This window comes from Sarcophilus harrisii, chromosome 1, assembly GCF_902635505.1.
Source record: "Sarcophilus harrisii chromosome 1, mSarHar1.11, whole genome shotgun sequence".
Lineage (NCBI taxonomy): Eukaryota > Metazoa > Chordata > Mammalia > Dasyuromorphia > Dasyuridae > Sarcophilus > Sarcophilus harrisii.
In genome coordinates, this window is record NC_045426.1 from 130,622,515 (window position 1) to 130,647,031 (window position 24,517).

At 35.0% G+C, this 24,517-nt stretch overlaps 1 protein-coding gene across 9 annotated transcripts in view; it reads right to left on the reverse strand.

Annotated features, from left to right (window-relative positions):
- Window positions 1-24,517, reverse strand: part of FYB1 (FYN binding protein 1) — a 198,048-nt gene that overhangs the window by 44,233 nt on the left and 129,298 nt on the right. For all 9 annotated transcript variants that reach the window (XM_031964378.1, XM_031964391.1, XM_031964383.1 and 6 more), the window contains 4 exons: window positions 14,110-14,269; window positions 1,273-1,322; window positions 547-566; window positions 16-50 (listed from right to left, as the gene is read on the reverse strand). In XM_031964378.1, coding sequence (XP_031820238.1) covers window positions 16-50; window positions 547-566; window positions 1,273-1,322; window positions 14,110-14,269 — 265 coding nt within the window. The remainder of the gene's footprint in view (window positions 1-15; window positions 51-546; window positions 567-1,272; window positions 1,323-14,109; window positions 14,270-24,517) is intronic.

Here is a 24,517-nt window from a genome sequence, read left to right on the forward strand (position 1 = left end):
AAATATAGTTCTTACATGTCTTCATATGTTTCTTCATTGCTGTCTTGATCCTATAAGAGAAAAATGGCTAATGGTAAACTTTTATTGACTTCAAGAGAAAGACAACTAAATGGTTAAAAACATGACGACTCATACATAGACTATAAGAATAAAAGTTTAAACCTTGCTTAAATTATTTTCTCATGAGCTAGAATGGAAACACTGAAGGTATCTTGTCTCTAGCCCTTCTAATCTCTGTAGCATATAGTTAGACTCTTAACCAATTTTACAGGTATTGTTCCATCCTAAGAGAAATATAATATTAGGTTGTGGTGGTGCTCGTAGTTTTGTGAGATTCTTTGACATAGAAATAAAAATGAAAAATACTCAATCATTTACTTGGTCTTACATCTCTGAATCACAGCAACTTGAGAAGATACTAAATTCATTTTTAAATTCTAATTATTAAAGATTTTTTAAATTATGATTGCATTTAATTAGAAAATAAGAATAAAAGTAAATAAGTAAATTGTTTATTTTTAAAGAAAAACAAACAAATTACCCGACCTCATCTGGATTTCCAGGATCTAGAAACAAATAAAATTTAAAAAGTTTTAATTTATGGTGAAAATTGTCACTTTCCCCACCATTAGATGTAATTTCAGTATAATTCAAGCCCATCATTAGACGTAATTTCAGTATTATTCAAGATTGTTATTTTAAAACAAAGAAATTAGGTATTTTCTTTGGAAATTTTAATGAGGAAATAGAAATACATTATAAGATAAATGCTATAGAACTTTCTAAAAAATGGTTTTTATGAATATTTGGAGTTGACATAAACTCATTTTTAGAGACCTCTGTGAAATAATCCAACAAGTAAAAAGATCCCATTATATCTACTTTGAAAGAAAGGTAAATTCAACATTCTGTGAGCTTATGTGGAGCATGGATGTTAGAAGCAAATCACAACATATTTACTCTGGTGAAAGTGATAATCTGTGTGCAATAGTTCATTAATCTTAAAAGTTCTATGTGAATATCACATGTATAATATAGATATACCCATATGTATATACATGTATCTACAGGATTTATATATATATATATATATATATACACACACATACATACATATCATCTATCTTTATGTAAAATATTTTTTCTCTTTATACCTCACGTCCATCTCCCTATAAAGATGATTTTATGAATAAAAACTAACATGGGAGCAACAATATTTTCTGATTTGTCAGATGATTAAGTATAACCCAAGATTAATAAAGCATATCTTACCATTGGATTGCATATCAACATCATCATAATTTTCCTCATTTATTGAACTTCTGAAAATAAGAAAGAAGAAAAAATGAAAATAGAACAGCTTCTCACTAGCATTGGTTTTCCAACTATAGGACTTAGAGTGAAATTCATCCATTTGTATAACAGATAGGATGGTGACTTCATTTCAGTAGATTCATGATTTCATTGGTATTCATCCGGCAGTTGTCAATATAGATCCAAATCTTTCTTATTCTGCTTATTGGACATTTTCAACTGAATGCTGTATGGGTCATTTCAAATGTAACATGTCCAAAAGAGAATTAATTATCTTTCCCCTGAGTTTCTCTTTTTGTTGTTGTTGAAGATACCACTATCCTAACAAGTTATCTTGGTGGTCAACCTCAAAATTATCTTTGATTCTTCCCTCTCCCTCAATCATTATATCTAATCATTTGCTAAATCTTGTAAATCTAACCTCTATAACATTTCTTACATTGTTCTCTTTTAATTCATTCATATCACTATTACCCTAGCTTTTCTTATCAAGAATATTGTTATAGCCTTCTAATTGCATCCAGCTTCTACTCTTTTTAATCTATCCATTTCCTAAATTTTGATCATATCACTTTCCTGTTCAAGAAGCTACAATGGCTAGCCATTATCTCCTGAATGAAATGTAAACTCCTCTATTTAGTATTTAAAGACCTTCACTACTTGCCTCCACCCTACCTTTCCACACATTCCTTCCAATTTTCCATTTTCATGCCCTGCTTAAGCTGTCCCCCATGCTTGGAAAGTCCTCCCTCTTCACTTCTGCCTCTTAGAATCTCTATCTTTTTTCAATATTAACTCGTGTCACCTTCCATGTGAGGGCTTCCCTGTTCTCTTCTCTTCATACCTTCATCATGTCATTTCCTTGTATAAAAAATTATATGTTCTTAAATGTACAATTTGTCTCTCCCAATTGAATGAGGGCCAGGAATAGATTAATTTTTGTCATTATATTCCTAGAATTTGGCACAATGCTACCATATAGTAAGTTCTAAATAAATGCTTCTTGATTGGTTAATTGTCTGCAGTTCCTGTCCATGGATATCAGAATAATGAACTTTTAAGAACAAAAAAAATATAAAAAAGACACATGGTAGTACAATGGACTGCTCATCATTGAATCCTTTCAGTCTAGTATAGATTAGTTCAAACTCTTGAATAGTCAAGGATTTCATGTAAGAGATTTCTCAGAATTCTGGGTTTTGGTGCAATAAAGTGTTATAATGTTTTTTTTTTGTTTTGTTTTTTGTTTTTTTTTTTTTGCAAACAGAATCATCAGAAAGACCATCCATCTTTAGAGGATCCTTTTTCCTTTTTGAACTCTGTGAAGGATGATTTTGAAACAAGAGTGAATGCTTTTGTCAAGCACTTATATTCCTGTTTTGTTTCTCACAATATTAATGTTCAAAAGTTCATCAAATAAAACTCTCTTTCTCCCTACAAACAGTTAGGTGGTATAGGGGAGAGGGTGCTAAGCCTAGAATCAGGAAGAATTGAGTTAAAATCTGGCCTCAGACATTTAAGAGCTGTGTGAGCCTGAGCAAGTCACTTTAGTCTCTATCTGCCTAGGTTTCCTCAACTACAAAATGGGGATCGTTGTAGCATCCACCTTCCAAAGGTTGAGAGGATAAAATAAAATAATATTTGTAAAGTGCTTAGGCATAGTGACTGGCACATAGTAGGTACTTAATAAATATTTATTTCCATCCTTATTGCCTTTACTAATATATCTTATGTAATTTATTCTCTAATTAATAGAACACTAAACTGATAAGTCACGTATGATTGCACAATTGTTATGAGTCTCTTTAAGGATATTATCTAAAGTGAAGCTACAGCTACCCACCAGCTAGGAAATATAGGGAATAGTCCTTCAGAGAAAAACCTAGATCACCTCTGAAAGAGCCATTTTTGAAAGTACTAAAAATACTTTTCTTCTTTTCCCATTTTCTCCTACCCAAATCATGAGACTTGGAATGTTAAAAGCTGAAGGAACACTTACAATCAGAAATAAAATACAGAACAGAAATAAAATGACAGCTTCAGTGGAGAAAACTAACAACTAAACATTAGCTTTGTTACCATTTCTTAATTAACTTCTACATATATGCTATGGTCTGTTTCACTACAAAGTTGTTTTGTGCCTTACTCTCCCAGCTTTCTATGATTATTTCTGTTTTAGGTTTGTTTGTTTGTTTGGGTTTTTTGGCAAATACCTGCTATGGTAAAGACAAGTACTTGAGGACCTCACTAACTTTTGGCCACTAGATGGGGAAATAATACCCTTGGAGAAGTAACATTATGTAGGAATTATCCTTATACTGCTTGGCTCCAGAAGATAGAGGTAAGAGTGATAGCTGAACCTACAACAAAAGATATCTGGGTTTGATGTATAAAGAAAAACTTCCAAGCAACTAGATCTATTCGAAGGTGGGAAGAAGAGTTCAATTATTTACTACTGTATATTATATTATGTTTCAGTGTCTTATTCCCCACCACTGAAGTATAAATTTCATGAGAACAGGGACTGTGTTTTATTCAAACTTTGTATCTCATAGTAAGTACATAATAAATATTGATTGATTGATAGTCACATTAGCTAGAACATTTATGTAAGAACAAGTTTTGGGAGAGATATTATGGAGAGATCTTGAGGTCCAAAGGGGGGAGATAATATATGTTAAGATGGGGAAAAGGCACAGGAAAACAACAGTTAAACATCACAAACCATTTTCTTTACAATGATCTTGTAAGGAAGATGGTATAAGTATTTACTGCCATTTACAGATGAGGAAACTGATGTTCAAAAAAGTAACATATTCAAGATCACACAGCTAGTAACTAACTGGTTGAGCTGTGACTTAAATCTAGGAGCTCTTCTTTTAGTTTAATAAATGATTTCCTTTGTAAATCTATGTATATTTTATTTCACCAGACTGTCAAAACTATGCTGTTAAAAGTTTAACTAGTAACTCTCAAAAAAATGTACACGACACATTTTAAAGTTTATCTGTGTCATAAAATTTTTTCATCACTTTATTTAGTCTAGCCAGTGGACTATATATATATATATATATATATATATACACACACACACACACACATATATATATGTATGTATGTATGTATGTATGAAATCTTAATGTTATAGCGTTTGCAGAATCCTGAGGTGGGAATGCTCACACCAAGAATTTAATAATCAGCTCATTTTAGCATCCCTGACACAAAAAAAGAATAAGAACTCCTCCTTTTAAGTTACAGAGAGTGCTAACCTTAATTGGCAGGAGTTTCCTATAAGAGGTGTTAAACACACAGCCTAAGACTGAGAAAACTTCAGTTCTTATTCTCTGGGAGAAGGAACCCTAGAGACCACAGGGTCTTTTTGGTGCCACTTTCAATCTTCACAGGTCACATCTTGGAAGCTTAATTTTACTCAGCTCTGGAAACATAACCCAAGATGGATACAGAAAGGACTGAGAGATTAATGATTCTTTCTCAGTTCTGTGGGTGGCAGCACATGGATGTTTTGAGTTGGTGAGGGAAAAAATGATCTGGTTAATTCCAACAATGCAGAGATTCTGACACTTATTAGCTATATGGTTATTGTATTTCATTTTTAATTTTCAGTTTCTTCTTCTGTAAAATGGTGTTTTGATACTGGTCCTGTCTATCTTATAGGGTTCCTGGGAAGAAAGTGTTTTGCAAAACTAAAGTACTGTATTATATAAACCCTTGTTATTGTTTCACAGGTCATAACATCACAGAGGAGTCTGTATCTATACTTAGCCTGTACCTGAAAAGAAATACCTTCTAAAAGAGCCCTGACTACTAGCCACCTGGCCTTTTTTTTTTTTTTTTTTTTTTTTTTTTTAAACAGAGGTGGTCCCAAGGATTCCTCAATGTGGTCCATTTACCTTTTGGTGACCTTTAATTGTTAGAAGGGTTCTTCCTACATCAAGCCTAAATCCTACCTCTCTTTTATATCTATCCTAGTTCTGCCCAGTGGAGAATGGGTTAAGGGAAAGAAAAACAACAAGCATTTATTAGGCACCCAATATATGCCAGGAACTAGCACTTTTGCTACTCTATGAAGTAGGTACAGTGAATACCTCCATTTTATAACTTAATAAACTATGAAAGCAATCAGAACATAAGTGATTTCCTGGAGGTCACATAGCTAATAAATGCCTGAGGTTGCATTTGAACTCAGGTCTTCTTGACTGGGGGCCCAAAGCTCTCTCCACTGTTCTACCAACTACCTTTAGATGCCAGAACAAATATAATTCCTTCTCCTTTATGTAACAATTTGTTGATTGTCCTTTATTTTCGAGGAGGACCAATGACATCATAAAGTGATTTGTTGGCTTACTTAGTGAATTGGATTTAACTGAGGTAGAGTTAAGACCCCAGCCTCACTCTTCCTTCCAGTCATCAAAGTCCATTAACAAAACATAAGTCAAGACTAGTGATGGCTTGGGATTCAAAAATTGTCTTCCATATCTAAAAAGCTATAAATATTCCATAGCACCTCCTTCAGTTGCCTTTATGATTGTTGGAACAAATTGTTCTCATCTACCCATTCTATTAGGGAGTATGTGAGATGGAAAGATGAAGAACTTACAAGATGAGTATTGTATGAACTGGCCCCCCACCCCCTTTTTGTTATTTCCTTGTGTCCTGCATGTGCAGACATATAATTAGTCAGTGACATTTATCAATATTTGACATTTATTGGTATTTAGTCTATTAGCTTGACCATGGTTGGCTCGATTATCTAAAGTCTGAAGGCCTAAGCCAGAAACCTTCCATTCCAATCTCTCTGAAGAGCAACAACCAATTAAATGCCTTCTCCCCCAACTCTCTTACTTGTGATTTAATCTCTTATAACAAAATCTATAAAAGTTGTGTATATTCACTGATTCTTCGGCTCTGCTGCTGTGAGTACTTTCACTTCTCTTTTTTGCTCACAACTAGACTGCCCGCTTCTCATGAGATTCTACAATAAACAATTTTCTGCTTTCTACTTTGATCTCTGACTAGTCATTTTGGGAAGGGGTCTTCCATGTCCCACACAGTTGGGGGCTCGTCTGGGATTAGGGGTCTTTTAGTGAGATGGCTGTGCACCCTTAATAGGGACAAGCGTGCCCACAGTATAGTTTTCTCCATGGTCTCTGGCTCTGAGTGTGCAGCCTCTCTCCCCTCCTAGACAACAATCCGAGGCAAAGGTATTCAGTGGCAAGTAAAATTGAAGATTGGAAGAGAGTAAAGTCCTGACGGCCAGTGCTGTCTAAAAGAAAATACATGTGCAACTCAAGGTAAAGCTCTTGGGACTCTGAGGGTCTATTGTCTAAGTCCAGGGAGACCCGAAGGATTAGCCCTCCTAAATTTGTTCTTAGTGGGGACTGCTGTCAACCCCAGTGATAAAAGACTTTCTTGAGGAAGTTCTCGGGTGACTGCTGGTATGAAGGTGACCTCCGCCAATACCTGGTTTGGGGCCAGGTTGAAAAATGGGACAGAAGCAGTCCAAGAATCAATGTCAGGATCTTAGCCAGGGAACTCCAGTCAACAGCCCTTTTGGGAGTTGACTTAAAGACTGGAATGAACTTCCCAGGTATAAAGGGAAGGATAAAAAGATGATGATTAAATATAGCTGTTTTGTTTGGACTGGTCAGGATATTGGCAGCAGAATAATTTGGCCAAAATATGGTTCCTCTGATAATTGGACATGTCAACAACTAAATTTATATGTTAATGGGAAAAATCCCTTCAATCCAGAGGAATCAATGTATGCAAGCCTTTGACTTTCATGGATAAAAGACTGGCTATTTCCAAGCCAGGCAAAAGAGGTGGAAGAAGGACCAGAGACTAAAGAGATCTCATCTCACCCCTGGGATCCTTTAGTTGAAGTTTCTCCACCATATATGCCCCCTCCTCAGCCAGTGGTCCCACAAGCACCCCCGGCTGTGGAGGCAGAACCAGAAAGACAGCTGCCCTTTATTAAACTGGAGACCCAAGGGGCAGTAGGAGCCTAAAGCGAACTAGTATATAGATGTTTGGAAAGAGAATTAGAACAGCTGAGGAAAGAATTGTATACTCTCTTCACTCCAGAAGAAAAATCTGTTAGAAAGGTAGCTATGGAAGAGTGGGAGAGACCATCATCCCCTTGCAGAAGGAATGATGGCTGCAGAACAAAAATATCTGCTAGTAAATCCAGAAAGGGATAATAATAATCAAGCATGCAGGCAGAATATGTAAGATTTAAAGGACCTAATTATTACTGTGACCAAGAATTCCTTTCTCAAAAGACAAAATATTAACAAGGCTTTAGAGGTTAGACAGGGAAAGGATGACTCACTTTTCAGATTTGTAGAATGTCTCAAAGAGTAGATTCAAAAATATTTGATATTAAACTTAAGACGATTCAGCAATAGAACATATGCTAAAGTTATATTTTGTCTCCAATTCATGGCCAGACATAAATAAGAAATTGCAGGAATTGAAAGGATGGAATAAGTCATTTGGGGAATTACTGAAAGAAGCAATGAAGGGTATATGTGAGGAGATATCGGGAAAGAGAAAAGAGAGAGAGTCAAAGAATCAAAATACTAATTCAGACTTTACAAGGACAGGGAAAAGGGTAGTCACAGAGAGACAGAGATGGGATGTGTTTCTGGGGATGTGTTGATAAGAGAAACAAAAGGAAACATATGTAACAAGAGAGAAAGAGAAAGTTGAGAAGCCTAGTAGACTTGGGAAGAAACTTGATATTGGGAGAAAGTAAATAAACTGATTGGCTAAATCCTGAGAAGGGTTCCTGCTTAGGAAAATTGAGTGGGAAATGGGAAAAGAATTTTTTTTCTCTTCAAGGATAAAGATTTAGATTTCCCCTTCACTCCTTGAGGCTACTTATTTGGAAGTATGGGTGGGGTGGGGAGGAAGGGCAGTAGTGGAAAGGTGCTGCAGCTGCTTGGTTCCTTTTGTTGAAGAAAGCAATCTAATTTTTTAAAGGGACAGGCTGCTCTTACAAGATGTTAACTGATTGATACTTGTTTCTTTAGATACATAATGGTTTTATTGTTTAAGGAATAAGATCATAAATGTGATCTATAATTTGAAAGGGTTATTTAAAAAAGTTTAATTGATGTTTTTAAGAACTTTTCAGATTCTTTTATGTGAAAATAGGAAGTTTTAATTAACTGTATTGATACCAATTATTTAAAGGGACTCCAAGAATAATAGTTTTTGCCTCTGTCCATTTGAAAATGTTTTTATTGTGTATGATATGTAGTTTGGGATTTTTCTGTGTATTGGGTATTTTAAAAGCAAAATGATTGGTATAATGTTCAACTTATGAAACATCTACTTGACTATGTAAGAATTGTGAGAACTTTCTGGGATAAATTTCTTACTGTTATCAATATAAGGTCATGGTAAATAACTGGGATTTATCTGAAATTTTGGTTAATGGGATTTGTTATTGGAGATAAAATTTCTTGGGCTTATAGTTAATACTATATGGGAGTTTTAAAGCTCCACTCTCTGACAGTTAGTGGGACAATTAACTGGAATAAAACTGAGTTAAAACTATTTTATCCTGTTTTGCTAAAAGTTAAATTTTAACTGCTTTTGTTATGTTATAGTCATGTCTGCATTTTTCCTCCTATGACTGATTTCTATGATCAGAACAATAGTCAATAAGAACTGTTAATGCAATTCAATTATGTCATACCTTGCTGTTTCCAACCTGGTTATATGTAATTATTATATCCTAACTACTTGGGCAAATAAGTATTTGTCTGATCATCTATCTGTTACTGGATATTGTGTTTATGATATTCAAGTGTTTTTTAAAAGGTTTCCAACTAATGAGAGGACAATTAGCACAGTGAGACCTAACTGCTATTTATTTGGTACTATAGCTGACAGCCATTTGCCTGCCCTGTTAAGTAAACATCTCTTCACATAGGAAGCTGCTGGCTCTTCATATTTGGCAGCAGACTGATGAACCAAGTCTTTCTATATCACACTGTTCTAACTTTTATTTGTTAGATTTGGGGTTTTTTGTTGTTATAGACTTCGGTCAAATTACAGATTATTGAACCTCTTCTGGGACATGGATCGGCCCATCTTAAGTTTTGGCAGCTGTCAGCACACCACACCCACCCCTTGCATGGACTGAGAGCCTCCACCCATTCTCAGCCTGAAGCAACTTAAGTTGAGATCATCACCCCTGCCCTGCTCCTGATATAATTTGGACTGATATGGGGGAGTGGGAAAATAGTTGACGAATTATTGTTAAAATTATAACTGTATTACTGTGTGTTTAGATTTGGGATGGAAATTGTTAAATTGTGTAACTATTGCTATTATGGATAGATAGGAGCTTCATAGTGGGATGGTTACTTGATGCTTTAGCTTTGAAATCCCTTATTCTGTTGGAATTGCTCTGGCAGACTATTCTCTGATTGCCTATTTTTAGGAAATCTCCAAGATATAGATACCTGTTTTGGGACTGGCAGTCTCCAGCCCTGTAACCCAGTTTCTTAATTGTTATCTCAGCATTCTCAAAGGATATTGAAATTTTGATATCAGGCCTCTGAAGTTTGGGGTTTGCCTGCCTTCATGGTCTAACTGTGCATACTCTGATAATTCTGCTCAGAAATCTGAATCCTTTCTGGATCCTAATAGCAGCTCCTGTTCTGAGAGGGGATAGGTGGAGCTACTTCAGGCCCCACTTTCCCCCCCTTTGGAGTCCCTGACAGACTTGGGGTGCTGCTCTTAGGGTGAGCAGCAAGACTGTCTTGAGCACTGCAACTCCCTATATAAGCAGAGGTTGAGTTAAATGCACAAATGACCACAAACCTAACTCACAGTGAACTGTCCATCTCAAACTGGATTCTCTGGCTGAGATGCTCCCCAACTGCAGAGGACCTGACATGCTAGCAACAAGGAGCTTGTGTATTGCTGATTAACTCTGGGGTTATCAGGGAGAGACTTGTCTTTGTCATAAGTCCTTGCATTTTTCAAGTTTTATTTTGGTTTATTTATTTCACATAGGGTTGGTCAAAATTATGTGCTGAGACCTCCCAGGTATATAGGGAGGAGGTAATTCAATAATTCAAATATTCAGAAGGAGAGTGTGTAATGTGTGCCTGTTTCCCTAGATTGTCATCTTTATTTATCTTTGTATTTTTATGTCTGCTTTGTATAATTACATTAGTAACCAGAATAGTTCAGTGATCCCTGTCAAAGATACTGCATACAGAGGATGCTATTAAAATGATGATTCTTCAGAAAGAAGGTTGGAATGTGGTAGAGAGAAATGATTCAGATGGTGAGCTTAACAAACAATGTGTAGATATGTTGGTTGATTTTGTAAGTCTGTAAGTCTTCATAGAAATATGGTAAATATTATTTACAAATTACAGGGGGGATTGTGTGAGATGGAAAGATGAAGAACTTACAAGATAAGTATTACATGAACTCCCCCCCCCCTTTTTGTTATTTCCCTGTGTCCTGCGTATGCAGACATATTTACTTAACATTAGTCAGTGACATTTATCAGTATTTGACATTTGACCACCCACTTCTCAAGAGATTCCACAATAAACAATTTTCTGCTTTCTATTTTCAGTGATCTCTGAGTAGTCATTTTTGGGTAAGGGTCTTTACGTCCCAGACAGGGAGATCTTCACATACTTGGAGGAGACATTCCTCTAACTTATCAATAGGTTTGGTTTGGCTTGGGGTTTGTTTGTTTGTTTGTTTGTTTTACCATGGTGTGGCTGCTGCTGTGAATGCCATACTTTTTGGAGCACAGGTGAAGGCTGAGTGAAAGGTGAACACCCGAGGTAGATGGGCAGCCCTGAAAAGAACTCAGCCCTTTTCACCCCAAAGGTACTAATCCTCCCAAAGACCACAAACACCCTATGTCACAATTATTGAACAAACATCTTCCTCTGCTAAATGTTCTCTAAAGTCAATGCCTAAAGTTTTTACAACCAGTTCTTGAGGAGAGTCTTGATGTCCCTCTTCTCTCCAGCTTGTCAATATCCTTCTTAAAGCATGATACTTGGAATAGAAAATAATATTACAGGTTTACCTAATCATTAGAATAATACAGGAAGATTCTTATTCTCCTCTACTTCCAATGCTATGATTCTCTTAATACAGTGTAAGTTTGCATTAGGCTTTGGGAGCTGCCATTTTTATAGTTTTGGCATGCAATCCAATAAAATACCCACATCCTCACATAAATTTTTGTCAACATGTGACTTCTCACATTTTACTTGTGATATTCTATTTGTTTCACTGAATTTCCTCATTTTACCTAACTCATCATTCCATACAGCAGGAATAGGCAAACTATGACGATTTGGCACCAAATCTGACCCTCTGTTAGTTTTTTATGTTTTTTGAGCTAAGAATGATTTTTAGTATATTTTCATATTTGTTTATTTTATTTTTAATTTATGAAATAAAACAAGTATTTCTATAACATAGCATAATAAAGAAAATGATTGCACAGAAAATTGTAAATCAATTATGTACAATTTGCTATTCCCTTTAAATATATAATAAAGTTATGTAGAATTATGTAATTTTAAAAAATTTTTCTTTCTTCCTTCCCCACCCTAGAGATAGCTGCCATTAGACATGTGTGTATGTGTGTGTGTGTGTGTGTGTGCGTGTGCGTGTGTGTGCGTGTGCGTGTGATACTCTTTTAATTTGTTCTTTCTCTGGTTGCAGATAGTGTCTTTCTTCATATGTCCTTTATAGTTAATTTGGATATTTATAATAGTCAAAGTGACTCATTTCCTCAGTCATTCTTAAGATAATATTATTCTTACTGTATATAATGTATTCATTTATTTTGTTATTATTTTGTGCAAGTTTTTCCATGTTTTTCTAAGTTCATTGTGCTCTTACATTTTTAATAGAATTTAATTGTGTTTTAAAATGTAAAATCCATTTTTAGCTTTCCTATTATACAAAAATAGGTGTCATCAGGAATTAATCCTTGGGCAATTTGATATTCCCCCTTTTGATTTTTTTTGGTGGGGGGGTGCAGAGGAGAATCCTGTCATCCAGCATGTTAGCTGCAGCATGTTTGCCATCTGAAAAATTTGACAAATATGCTATATCTTTGTCCAAGTCATTTATCCTGGGTATAGGAATAAGAATGGATGCCTGGAGAGCAAGCATAGATCCTTGGAGAATACCAACAGAAACTTTCCTCTAAATTGACATTGAAGTTGTCTAAGATGATATTAATAACCACCCTTTGAATTTAGTCAAAAGAATAGATAAATATATCTTTTTGATAACTTCATTTCTATGTACTATTTTCGAGCCACATATCTCTCTTGTCCACAAACCCAGCATGAAGAACTATATCAAGTTTATTTACTCCTTCAGTCTGTCCTTCCCTCACAATCTTGGGTATTCCCTCTGGATGAATTCTAGTTTTATAGTATGTTACAAAACTCAAAACAATACTCCTGAGAGTATAGAAACCAGAACAGAGAAAAACCATTGCTCAGATTCACATATGCCAAGGTTACTAATTTGTTGCACTCACTGCCTCCATTTTCTCACTGCTTTTAATCCCTTTCAATCTGGCTTCTATCCTCATCATTCTATTGAAGCTGTCCTCATTAAGGTGATTAATGACATCCCTATGACAAACCCTAAGAATCTTTTCTCTTCTCCTTATCCTTTTTGACTTCTCTCTAGTATTTGGTCTTGGAGTTCCTTCTTCTGCCTGCCTTTGTTTTTGTAACACGACATGGCATTCCATTGGTTCTCCTTCTTCCTCTGCATATTCCTTTTACATTTTTTTAAAACTGGGTTCTCTTTCTCCTTTTCCTTTTAAATGTCATAAGGTTCTAACCTAAGTCCTTCTTTCTATTTGAATTCATTCCCTTAAGGATGTAATCTATCCCTAGCTTCAATTATCTTTTTTTATGCAAGTCTGTTTTTCTAAACTCCAACAACTCTAAAGAACTCTTGTTCTTCTACTTCCATTTTCCATATGCCTTCTCAATATTTCTAGATAAGCATTCTCTAAGCACCATCAGTTCAATTTATCTAAAACTGAATTTATCATTTGCTTTTTCCTCTTAAACTCCCTGTTTATGTTAATAGCTATACCATTTTCACAGTTTCCCAGGCTTAAAATTGGAAATCATTTTCTTACTTTTCTTATTCCCTCACTCCTTTATTTAAATAGTTGTGAAGTGCTATCATCTTCAGCTGTGAATCTGCATAACCCTGCTTCACTTAAATCCAATTCACTTGCAAGTCAACACATCATCTTCCTGGTGTCATTAGTTCTCTTTGAGAACAAAAAACAAACAGTATTTAAACTCCCGAAGAGCCATATTTGTGTTGTACTTATTTTTGAATCCTTCTAGCCTATCACAGTATCAGAATAGATGTTTAATAAATATTTATTGGATTGATTTCTTGCTGCAAAAAGCCATTGCTTTCTATTGACTAAATTTTCTTTTTTTAATTTCTCCTCAGTTCTAATTCTTCTGTTTCTTTTCTCTCAGGCTAATAATCTTACTCTATCCCAGTCATATTATGAACAGAAAGCTGATGGTCAGATATTTGTGAAGATCTATCTATTCTAAAAATGATTTTGTGGGAACCAAAAGCATACCAATGACACCAATGAAGTAGTTTTCCATGAAGTCAACCATTCTCAATGGATAGTACCAACAACTAAAAAGAAAGCTAGACAACAATCTTTGGGTTGATCCAAAGGACTGGAAGGATGTGTTTCCTACTTACCTTGGCTCAGGGGAAATTTTGATATTTCTGGGAGGTAGACTTGGAACTGGTGGTTGTGTTGGGTAAGAGGTTGGAAGGGCTGGTTGAGCAGAAGGATGTGCTGGTGGAGGAGGTGGAGGTGATGTGGTCACAGAATAAGGCACTGTTCCTTTGTTGGAAACTGAAATGCAAACAAAAATAAAAAAAGAATTAAGACAGATTTTTAAAACATAGATCTGGAAGGGAATTTGCAGATAATCTCATCTAGTCTGATCTTATAATATCCATGAGGATATAAATTGAGAAAGGTGAAGTGACTTTCTGAAGGTTACAGGTGGTAAGAATCAGAGCTGAGATCTGAACCAGAACTTGACTCTAAATACAGTGCTTTTTTTGTATCATCCTGACTCATGAGGACTGATTACTTTTTTATGTATGAAAATAAGGATTTTTAACATGGACCTACAAAGAAATACTTTTCCAGATCATACTACTTTTGATTTTTCTTCAAATTGTCCTGCTTCCCAATTTACCAAACCCCCTCAATTCCTATGATCTGCAACTTTACTCAACTTGTGACATACACACAGGGGTGGTCTTACCCTTCATCTTTTCATGCACATAGTTTCCCTTCCACAATCTATAAATTAAATTCCTGTATCAGACCACAACTTTTTATCTCTTCATCTCTCTATTTTACCCATCCTAAACTTTTCTTCCTCCTTAGCAATTTCTGCTCAACCTGCTAGGAAAACCTCTGTTTTCCTAATTGCTAATCTCACTTCTGGATGCTTTAGCTGGATTCCTTTTCCTTTTGTCTTACTTATTCTATTTAAGTCTTTCCAAATTCCAGCGTTGGATTATTCTCTCCTTGGACTTTTTCTAGTCCTTCCCAAGGGATACAGAACACATCTTGGGAAGAAGTCATGCAAGTGGGTTGGCTGAATTCACTATAAATTTATGCTATCCAATCTGACTTTCTCTCTTGCTGCTACATGGCAAGTATTTTTATTCCTTGCTTATTTCCTTATTTCTCAAAGTAGCTATTCAAAACTTTCTCTTCTTTCAAGTTACTTACACTATTCCTTCAGTTAAAAAGGAAGGTCATTTTTCAGAACCCACCTTTCCTGTTCAATTTCATAATTCAAAACACCTCTGTATGTATATCACTTTACCCAACATTTTTTCCTCCTTTACCTAATCTCAGAAGATGAGGTGGCCCTTTTTGCCAATAATAACTCTTCTACTTGCCCCTGTGATGATTATCTTTTCCCCTTCTATAATTCCTTCTATTCCTAATTTTCTCTTTTTATTAGCTCCTTGTCTACAATGTATTTCCTGTCTTACAAACAAACCTTTATTTGATTCAATCATTCCTTTAAGTTGTTTTCCCTTTCACAGCTAAACTCCTATAAAAATTGTTTTTGTTGCCTGTACTTTCTTTCCTTTAGCTCACTTTGCAAATCCTTTGTAATCTTGCTTCCAAACCTACCAAAGTTGCTAGTGATCTCTTTATCAATAAACTTCAGTCTTCATCATTTTTTTTTTATTTAATAGCCTTTTATTTACAGGATATATACATGGGTAACTTTACAGCATTAACAATTGCCAAACCTCTTGTTCCAATTTTTCACCTCTTACCCCCCCACCCCCTCCCCTAGATGGCAGGATGACCAGTAGATGTTAAATATATTAAAATATAAATTAGATACACAATAAGTATACATGACCAAAACATTATTTTGTTGTAGAAAAAGAATCAGACTCTGAAATATTGTACAATTAGCTTGTGAAGGAAATCAAAAATGCAGGTGTGCATAAATATAGGGATTGGGAATTCAATGTAATGGTTTTTAGTCATCTCCCAGAGTTCTTTTTCTGGGCATAGCTAGTTCAGTTCATTACTGCTCCATTAGAAATGATTTGGTTGATCTCGTTGCTGAGGATGGCCTGGTCCATCAGAACTGGTCATCATATAGTATTGTTGTTGAAGTATATAATGATCTCCTGGTCCTGCTCATTTCACTCAGCATCAGTTCGTGTAAGTCTCTCCAGGCCTTTCATCTTCATCATTTTTGACCCTTACAACATTTAATACTACTAAACACTCAATTCTTCTAGAAACTATCATTTACTTTATTTTCATGATACTGCTCTGTTGTGGTTACCTTCCAATCTGTTTGATTAATCTTGCTCTCATGTACTAATGTACCCCATGATTCTGTTCTGATATTTCTTCTTTTTCTCAACTGATCTTAGTGATCTCATCAATTCCCATAGATTTAACTATCATCTCTGTGTAGAGATCGCCTAAATCTACATCTCTAACTCTCATCTCTCTTCTAAGCTCCAGACCTGCATCTTCAATTTCTGCTTTGCCCTAAACCTAGTTTCCTTCCTAAGTTCTTTTTTTCTGTTAAGAACACTATCATTTCTTCAGCCACCCAGTTTTGCAACTGAATTATTTTCTACTCTTCTTTCTCTCTCACTTTATATATGCATTGGAATGTTTTTCTTGGCAATTATACCTTCTTAATATCTCTCACATCTTTCACTTTATTTCTACTCACATGATATCCACTCTAAGTGTAGCCCTCATCATCTCTGTCGTGGAGTATGTCAATCAGTTATCTTCTGATTGGTTTCCTTACATCCAGCCTTTCCTCACTCCAAATCAAACAGTCAGCTACCAAAGTGAGTAGCCATTTCTCTTGACTACTTCCATTCCTACCATTTAGACCTTTGCAGTTATTTGGCTTTTCTTGATGTACAATAGATCAGATCCACATGTAGGAATAAATGCAAATACAGACTAAAGTTTTATTCACTTTTTGGACAATGCTTTCTGTTTTGCCTTTTTTAAAAAAAAAAGTCTTTTTTAGATAATTCTGGGCATTTTCTTGGCCTTTTGTTGGCCTCGATAAAAAAATTATGCCAAGGTCTTCCAAGACTGTGCGATTTTAATTTTCTTTCTCCTGCCCTCCACTTATTCGATATCTAAGACTTGCTTATATTGAACAGCTCTCACTTTTCTCACATTCATATATGTTTGTGAGATTTTCTTGCAGGTTATTCTTCATCAGTGTGGCATTTTACACTCTCAAAAACTTTGTCTTATAAGAGAATGTAAGGATTTGATTGTGTTCTTCCTCTTCCAGAGCAATTATCAAAATGTCAAGTAAGACTGATGCTAGCATTAAAATCCTGCAGGACCATGCAGCTAATACTTCTCCATCTAGAAAATGCCTTTTATTCTGTCTTTGTAGAACTCCACCATTTATTTTCTTCAATTCCAATGTAACAGAATCTTCTTCTTAATCCAATTTTGGAAAATTGTCAAAGGATATTTGAAATTTTAATGAGTTGTTACTAAATGGTTAGATAGACTATTATTTAAATACTTCTCTCATTAAGTTTGGCAGTATATACACTGAAGCCTTTTTTACAATCACAATTAACAGTGAAATTCATTTACCATGGCAAACTATTTGGTCATTGTCAAACATGTCGAAGATAATATGCAAATTCATGCAAAAATATCAGATGGAAAATATCAGTCTTTTTCCCCCTATGAAAGCAGCTAACCAAATATAATAATAGTATTTGTTCTGAAAACTCAATTGTATTATAGCGTTTGATAACATGACAACTGGTCATTCTGTTATTTTCTAGAATGAAAATAGTATTTGGGGGGGACTATAAAGAAGGGCTTAATAATAATAACAAGGTATATTCCCATCTCAGAAAGGACTTAGATAGCAACAATATTATGAAGTAGTTTGTGCAAATTATATTATTCCCATTTTTACAGATTAGGAATCTGAAGCTCAGGGAAATCAAAGTTGGAATTTTAAATTAGATTTTTTGACTTAAGTCCCTTAGTTCTATCTTCTTTCTGTGTTCCCTTAAAAATAGAATGGATATTGAATTACTTTAGGAGAATTTGAAACAGAGGAAATATACAGTAAAGTTTTGTAATTAATAAAAGGAAATTATGAAATATATGAATTTACACTTTCATGCACTCATAAGTATTCTGGGAAGCCAGTTGCAGTTATTTAAATTTGTATTTTCCATTCTGATAGTTTTTTTTTTTAAGTCTATATCATTTGGGGTAAAATAAATACTGTAAGGTCAAGTTGTGATAAAACTTCCGATTACTCCTCTCTATTCTTCTCATTATACCTCATTAAACAATGAGATATTGCTATAGATGTCCTATCATTTATAATTTAGCCCCTTTATTGATCCTTAGCAAAAAGAATGTAACACTGTATACACAGTCCCATTATATCATGGTCAAATGACAATGCTCCAGTGAAATTTAGTTTATTCAGGAAAGGAGCTGAATTTCTGGTAGATAGGAACTCAGAGGTATATTGATGATTGGATAAGTCCATATCAGTAAGTCTACATTAGTCTACCACAGGAGTTAATCTGGAGTTCATGGACTCCCCAGAGATCTCCCCAGACATCTATAAATTTTAAAGAGTCCATGAATTTAGATGGGAAAAATATATCTTCCCCTCATATACATACACACACTAACTTTTGGTTTTCTTTGCAGCCCTACGTATTTATGTTTTAATCATTTTAAAACTGTGAAAAATAGTCCATAACCTTCCCTAGATGCCAAAGCATCCTATAATACAAAAGAGGCTATGAAAGTGTTGTCTAAGGAGACCAGGGAGAATTGACCTGAGAGATATAAAGTCACTCATTTTCAGAGAAGCACAGTACTTTCCCAACTATTAGGTGGAGCATTGGTTCTTTTTTTAAGCTGGATTTTTTTAAATCAGTAGTTAACAATGCTACTTGGTGGCTAAAGAAGCAAACAAGGGAGAAGATTCCCTCGTGCATTTTGATGTAAACATGGTGTTTTAAGGCTGTGGTCAGACTTCTAAAAATGCTAGAAATAAGGAAATAGAGATATTATACAACTGTGGGAAACTGGAGTTCAAGAAAGAAAAGGCCTAAGGAAAAATAATGAAAGGGTTTGATATAAAAGATTAGAGCTAAAAAAGAAAGGATGAATTGAGCCAAAAATGGAAATTAGAGTCAATAGCCATGAAAATAGCAATTGATAGAGAGCAAAAGGTCCTAGGGAGTTAAGGTTAGAGTTTAAGGACAGATGCCACTTGTGGAACTTGATCCTGTCTCCAGGTGAGAGAGAAGTTAAGAGGAGAGGGAGTTCAGGAATGTTTAGATATCAGAAACTGAGCAGCTAATTAGGCAATTAATTCTGGATTCAGGTAGTTTGAGGGATTCTGGTTTTGATAGGGAATGTCAGGCACAAGGAATTACCTGGCTTCCCACAAGGATTGGGGTTAATATTCTTTTCCACTGAAATTGATTTTTGTATTCTAAGTAGCTGAGTGTGGGATGTGCCAATGATGAGGAAGAGGTGGGATAGAAAACAAGAATAAGGTCTAAGATTTCAGTTCCCAAGTAAAAGTCTAAAAAGTACAGTTTCCTTTTTTTTTTTTTTTTTTTTTTAACTTTGCTGGATAGAAGCAAGAAATAGTTTCAGTATAGTAATTATATTATATTATATATTGATTAATAATACAATTGATAGATCATTGGTTTGTAGTGTTTAGGTGATAGTTCTAAAGCTAGAAAGAAACCACAAAGCCCATTTACTTCAAGCCCCCCTTATTTTACCAAAATCAAACAGGTAAATAAAATCAATAAGCTTGATTATTCTGTAATCAATTTATTAGCATTTATTAAACACCTAATATGTGACAGAAACTGTATTAGACACTATAACTGACACTCAAAGCTTAGGTATCTGCCTAAGAGTCTATTAGTAGGGAGAAAGCTCATTCAATGTCCCTCTAGGGTTTCTACTAGGAGAGAGGGAGAACTCCAGTGATTCAGTTGCTGGAAGGAAGACAAAAGTCTTAGGGAAGAAGTAAATATTTAGAGAAGCTATGAAATTGCATGTACACTTGAAGCTGGAAAACAGAATCTCATCTCTCTTGAGTCTCCTGAACCCCTCTCCTTATGCAGGCAGGAAGCTTTGGGTAGTGATTACCCAATCACTATCTCCACCAATGGGGAGAGTATTGCTTAAATCCTGAACCCCAGCTTGATTATCTAAAGGCATGGCTCTAGAAAAATTATCAACGCACTAAAGGCTGTGGAGTGTGTTCTCCTTGAGTCAGTTATAACTTTCCCTGCTTTAGACCATAGCTACAACATCCCTTGCCCATTTTCTTTTTTAAATAACTTTTTGTTTTTCAAAATACATACAAAGATAGTTTTCGACATTCATCCTTGCAAAACTTTGTGTTTCAAATTTTTTTCTCTCCCTCTCCCTTTTTTCCTCTAGACAGCAAGTAATTTGGTATAAATTAAATATGTGGAATTTTTAAAAATATATTTCCATATTTATCATATTGCACAAGAAAAATAAAGATCAAAAGGAGAAAAAAAAACAAGAAAGAAAAACACAAGAAAACAACAACAAAAAAGGTGAAAATACTATGTTGTGATCCACATTCTTTCTCTTTGTTGTGATCCACATTCTCTCTTTGCTTGCAGGTACCTTGCCCATTTCTCACCAACTTTTGGGAAATTTCGTTTGATTTAGCTAGGTCTTCCATTTACTCTTTCAGTAAACAGGCCTCAAAACTCTGATTATATCTTAGATCACACCCTCATTTCTCTCCCCTTCCAGACCCTACCCATTCATTTAATTAACCTGAAATAAATTGGAAAACAAAGCCCCTTTCTCCCTAGAGGTTAGAATTATGAAAGGAACTCTATTTTAGAGAACCTGGGTGATTTTGCTATATCTCCTTCATACCTTCTCCCTCCTCCTCCCCTAAATGGAGAGAAGAGACTGATCAAATAACTAGAACTTTGTTAGATTAAGTATAGGAGTTTAATTCAAAAGTAACTGATTCTGTCATAAATAATAATCCTGGTCCCAAATAAGAATTTCGAAAAGATACATTCTCTTATTCCTTTGCAGAGGTTGGGGTAGTGAGCAATGATCTTTAGGTGTGGAACATTGCATATATTGTTAGATTTCTTTCATTGTATTGATCTGTTTTGCTGATTTTTTTGTCCTTCTGGATTAATTTTTTTTTTTTTTAAATAAGAGATGACTCTCAAAGATAGGTGGCAGTGGTGTTGTTGTGAAGAGTAGAGGAAGTGGGGAGACGGAAATTCAAGCAACATAAAAGCAAAATATTCATAAAATTGTATTTAAAAGAACAAGAGTCTAATTTGAAATGTCCTTAGATACAACTGACACATTCAGAAGAACAATTCATCTTCACTTAGCATGCGACTAGCTATATTGCCATAGATGGATAGCAAGAATTTAATTTTTATTAAAGTAATTCCTCATTTATTCAAAATGTTGCTAATTATATTAATTTGGCTGTCTGGAACACAGGCTTTCTCCTCCTTCTCCAACCTTCTAATTTGTTGCTTCTTCCCTATAAGTTAGATAAACACATTTTCTAAAACAGTATTTAAAACAAGAGTGCTTAATATCTGAACTCAAGGATATTAATTCTTAATTAGCTTTTTAAAAATAAGTATATGAAACTGAGTGCATGGACTTTATGACACTTATTATGCCTGGAAGTATTTGTTTGCTTCCTTTTAGTCTTCTTGATTATGTTCCAACTAGCCAAGGTCATTGAAGGACTAGTGGTTTCTGAGTAACAGAGTAGTATCATAAATGGAAAGTATTTAGGGAAGATATATAACAGTTGTGGGTGACATCTATACATAATGAAGAGAACTGTTCTTTTCATTAAAAAAAAGACTCTCTAATTGATCTAATCCAATTGATCGAATCTAGTACAGTATTTACTTGAGGAAAAAAAGGAAAGGAACAGATCTGAGAGCTATTATAAAGAAAGATTAATAGGAGTTGTTGGCTAAGTACATGTGGAAAAGTGAGGGGGGAGGGGAAGTCCATATTGAAAATAAAGTTATAGCCCTAGTTGATTAGAAGCATAATTATTAATAGAAATAGTGAAGCTAGATAGAGGCTGAGTTTTGGGTGGAGCATGATGAGTTAGACTTTGAAATACAGAGTTTGCAAACAAAATAGTTAACTTCCTGGAGAACGTCTGAACAATTTGTGGTCTCAAGCAAAATGAAATTAGTAGAACAATTTATATATAAAATCAACATTGTAAAACCAAACAATTTCAAAACCATTCTCATTAACACCATGATCAGTCGTGATTCTAGTGGACTGAGGATGAAGCTTGCTGCCCACTTCCTGACAGATAGATGATGCAGAAAGAAACACATTTATGGGCAAGGACGGTATGAGATTTGTTTTGTTTGACAATGCTTATCTGTTACAAGTTTTTTGTCTTCTTTCTCTTTCTTTCTTTCCCATATAATATGGAGTCAAGCAATTAGATACTAAGTGAGTACAAAGCTACACAAGATGGTTTTGGGAAGTTAGGAGTACTTGTACTCCTCAGGAGCCATCTGGGTCCAGTAGCAAGATGCAGATCAGGATGTCTGGAGGTGGCCTCAAATGTTTCTTTCTTTCTTCCTTCCCTTCCCTTCTTTCCTTCCTCCCTCCTTCCCCTGCTATGATTCTATAAAACTGATTTCATTGCTATAGGGACCTTCTTGTGATGAGACTTTCTTTACCATTTTATCTATTCTGCAGCTTGGAGTCTTATCAGTCCTGAGTACTGAGAAGACAGATAGCTTGCTTAGAACCACACACAACTAGTATGTATCAGAGATGGAAATAGAACCGATTCCAGGATAGCTTGCTATTCACTACACAGGTTGCCTCTCAATGCAAATGATAGCAAAGCAAGTAAATTAAAGGCATATTTTAGAGATATTACCCATTTGGTTCCAGACTATTGCAATAAATCTTAATAAAGGTAGTCACCTGAATTTTTTTTAGTTCCCCAGTACACATAAAGGTTATGTTTACATGATAATGTAATCTATTAAGTGTGCAATAGCTATGTCTAAAAAAAAAGCACATATTTTAATTTAAAAACATTTTATTGTTAAAAAACACTAACCATTATCTGACCTTTCATCAAGTTATATTTTTGCTGGTAGAGAGAGTCTTCCCTCACTATGGATGGCAGCTGAATGATCAAGGGAGGTAGTTGTTGAAGGTTGGGGTGGCTGTGATAGTTTCTTAAAATAAGACAACAATGAAATTTGTTGAATTGATTGACTCTTACTTTCAAAAGATCACAGAAGGGATATTAATTGACCTAATTTCAACATTGTTGTATCTCAAAGAATAGAGAAGGCCAAAGAGAGAGAGAGGGATGGGGTTATGACTGTCAGTGGAATAATCAAGACAGAGAACATTTATCTATTAAGTTCATTGTTTTATATGGGTGTGATTTGTGGTGCCCCAAAGTTGTGAAAATTACCAAAATGAGACTCAGAGGCATGATATGAGCACATGCTGTTGAAAAAATGATGCCAATAGACAATCAAAGAAGGTTGCTACAAAACTTCAATTTTTAAAAAACAGAATATCTGAGAAGTGCAATAAAATAAAGCACAATAAAATAAAGTATACCAGGCATTATGGCTCTCTTAAATCCTTTTCTCCCATTCAGAGCTTACAGTTCTCCCAGCTAATTTCCATTTGGCATTGTTTTGAGGTATCATGGTTCTTATGAATACTCTCCAAATTATTGATGTTATTATTAAAATGGGCTACCTAGAACTGAATGATATAATTTAAACAGATCTGAACTAGACAGAATACAATGGTATTAATACCTCATTAGTCCTGGATACTAACTCATCCTCACTTAAATCCAATTTACTTGCATATCATGACATCACCTCCCTGATATCATGGTACTATTTGAGAATGAAGGACAAAAACCAAGATAGATATTATGCCTTTCAATGTTGTTCAGTTGTTTACAGTCATAACTTCATCTGGAGTTTTCTTGGCAGAGATACTATAGTACTCTGCATTTCCTTCTCCAGCTCATTTTACAGATGAGGAAACTGAGGCAAATAGGATTAAGTGACTTGTCACACAACCAGTAAGTGTTTGAAGCCAGATTTGAACTCAGAATGAGGAGACTTACTCATTCTAGACCTGGTACTAATGAGGTGAAAGGATTGAGGGCAAGAGATCCCTTTTGAAAGATGTCACAGATTCCTTGCGAAAGAATTTGCAAACCTGAAGTTTGTGGTAAAAAGGGGATTTATTTGCACTAAGAAGACAGTTTTCTTAGTGGGCAAAGTCCTGCCCGGACTATTGCAAAGATGGGTTTATACTGAGAAGAAAATATCTTTATCAGTGGGCAAAATCCTATTAGGACTTCTGCAAAGATGTCTGGGCATACAGTGCTAGATACATTGGGGCTGCTTTGATCTTTGGCCCCAATCTCTGGATGAATCTGAGAGAGTGATTTTCAATTCAATTCAATTCAAAATT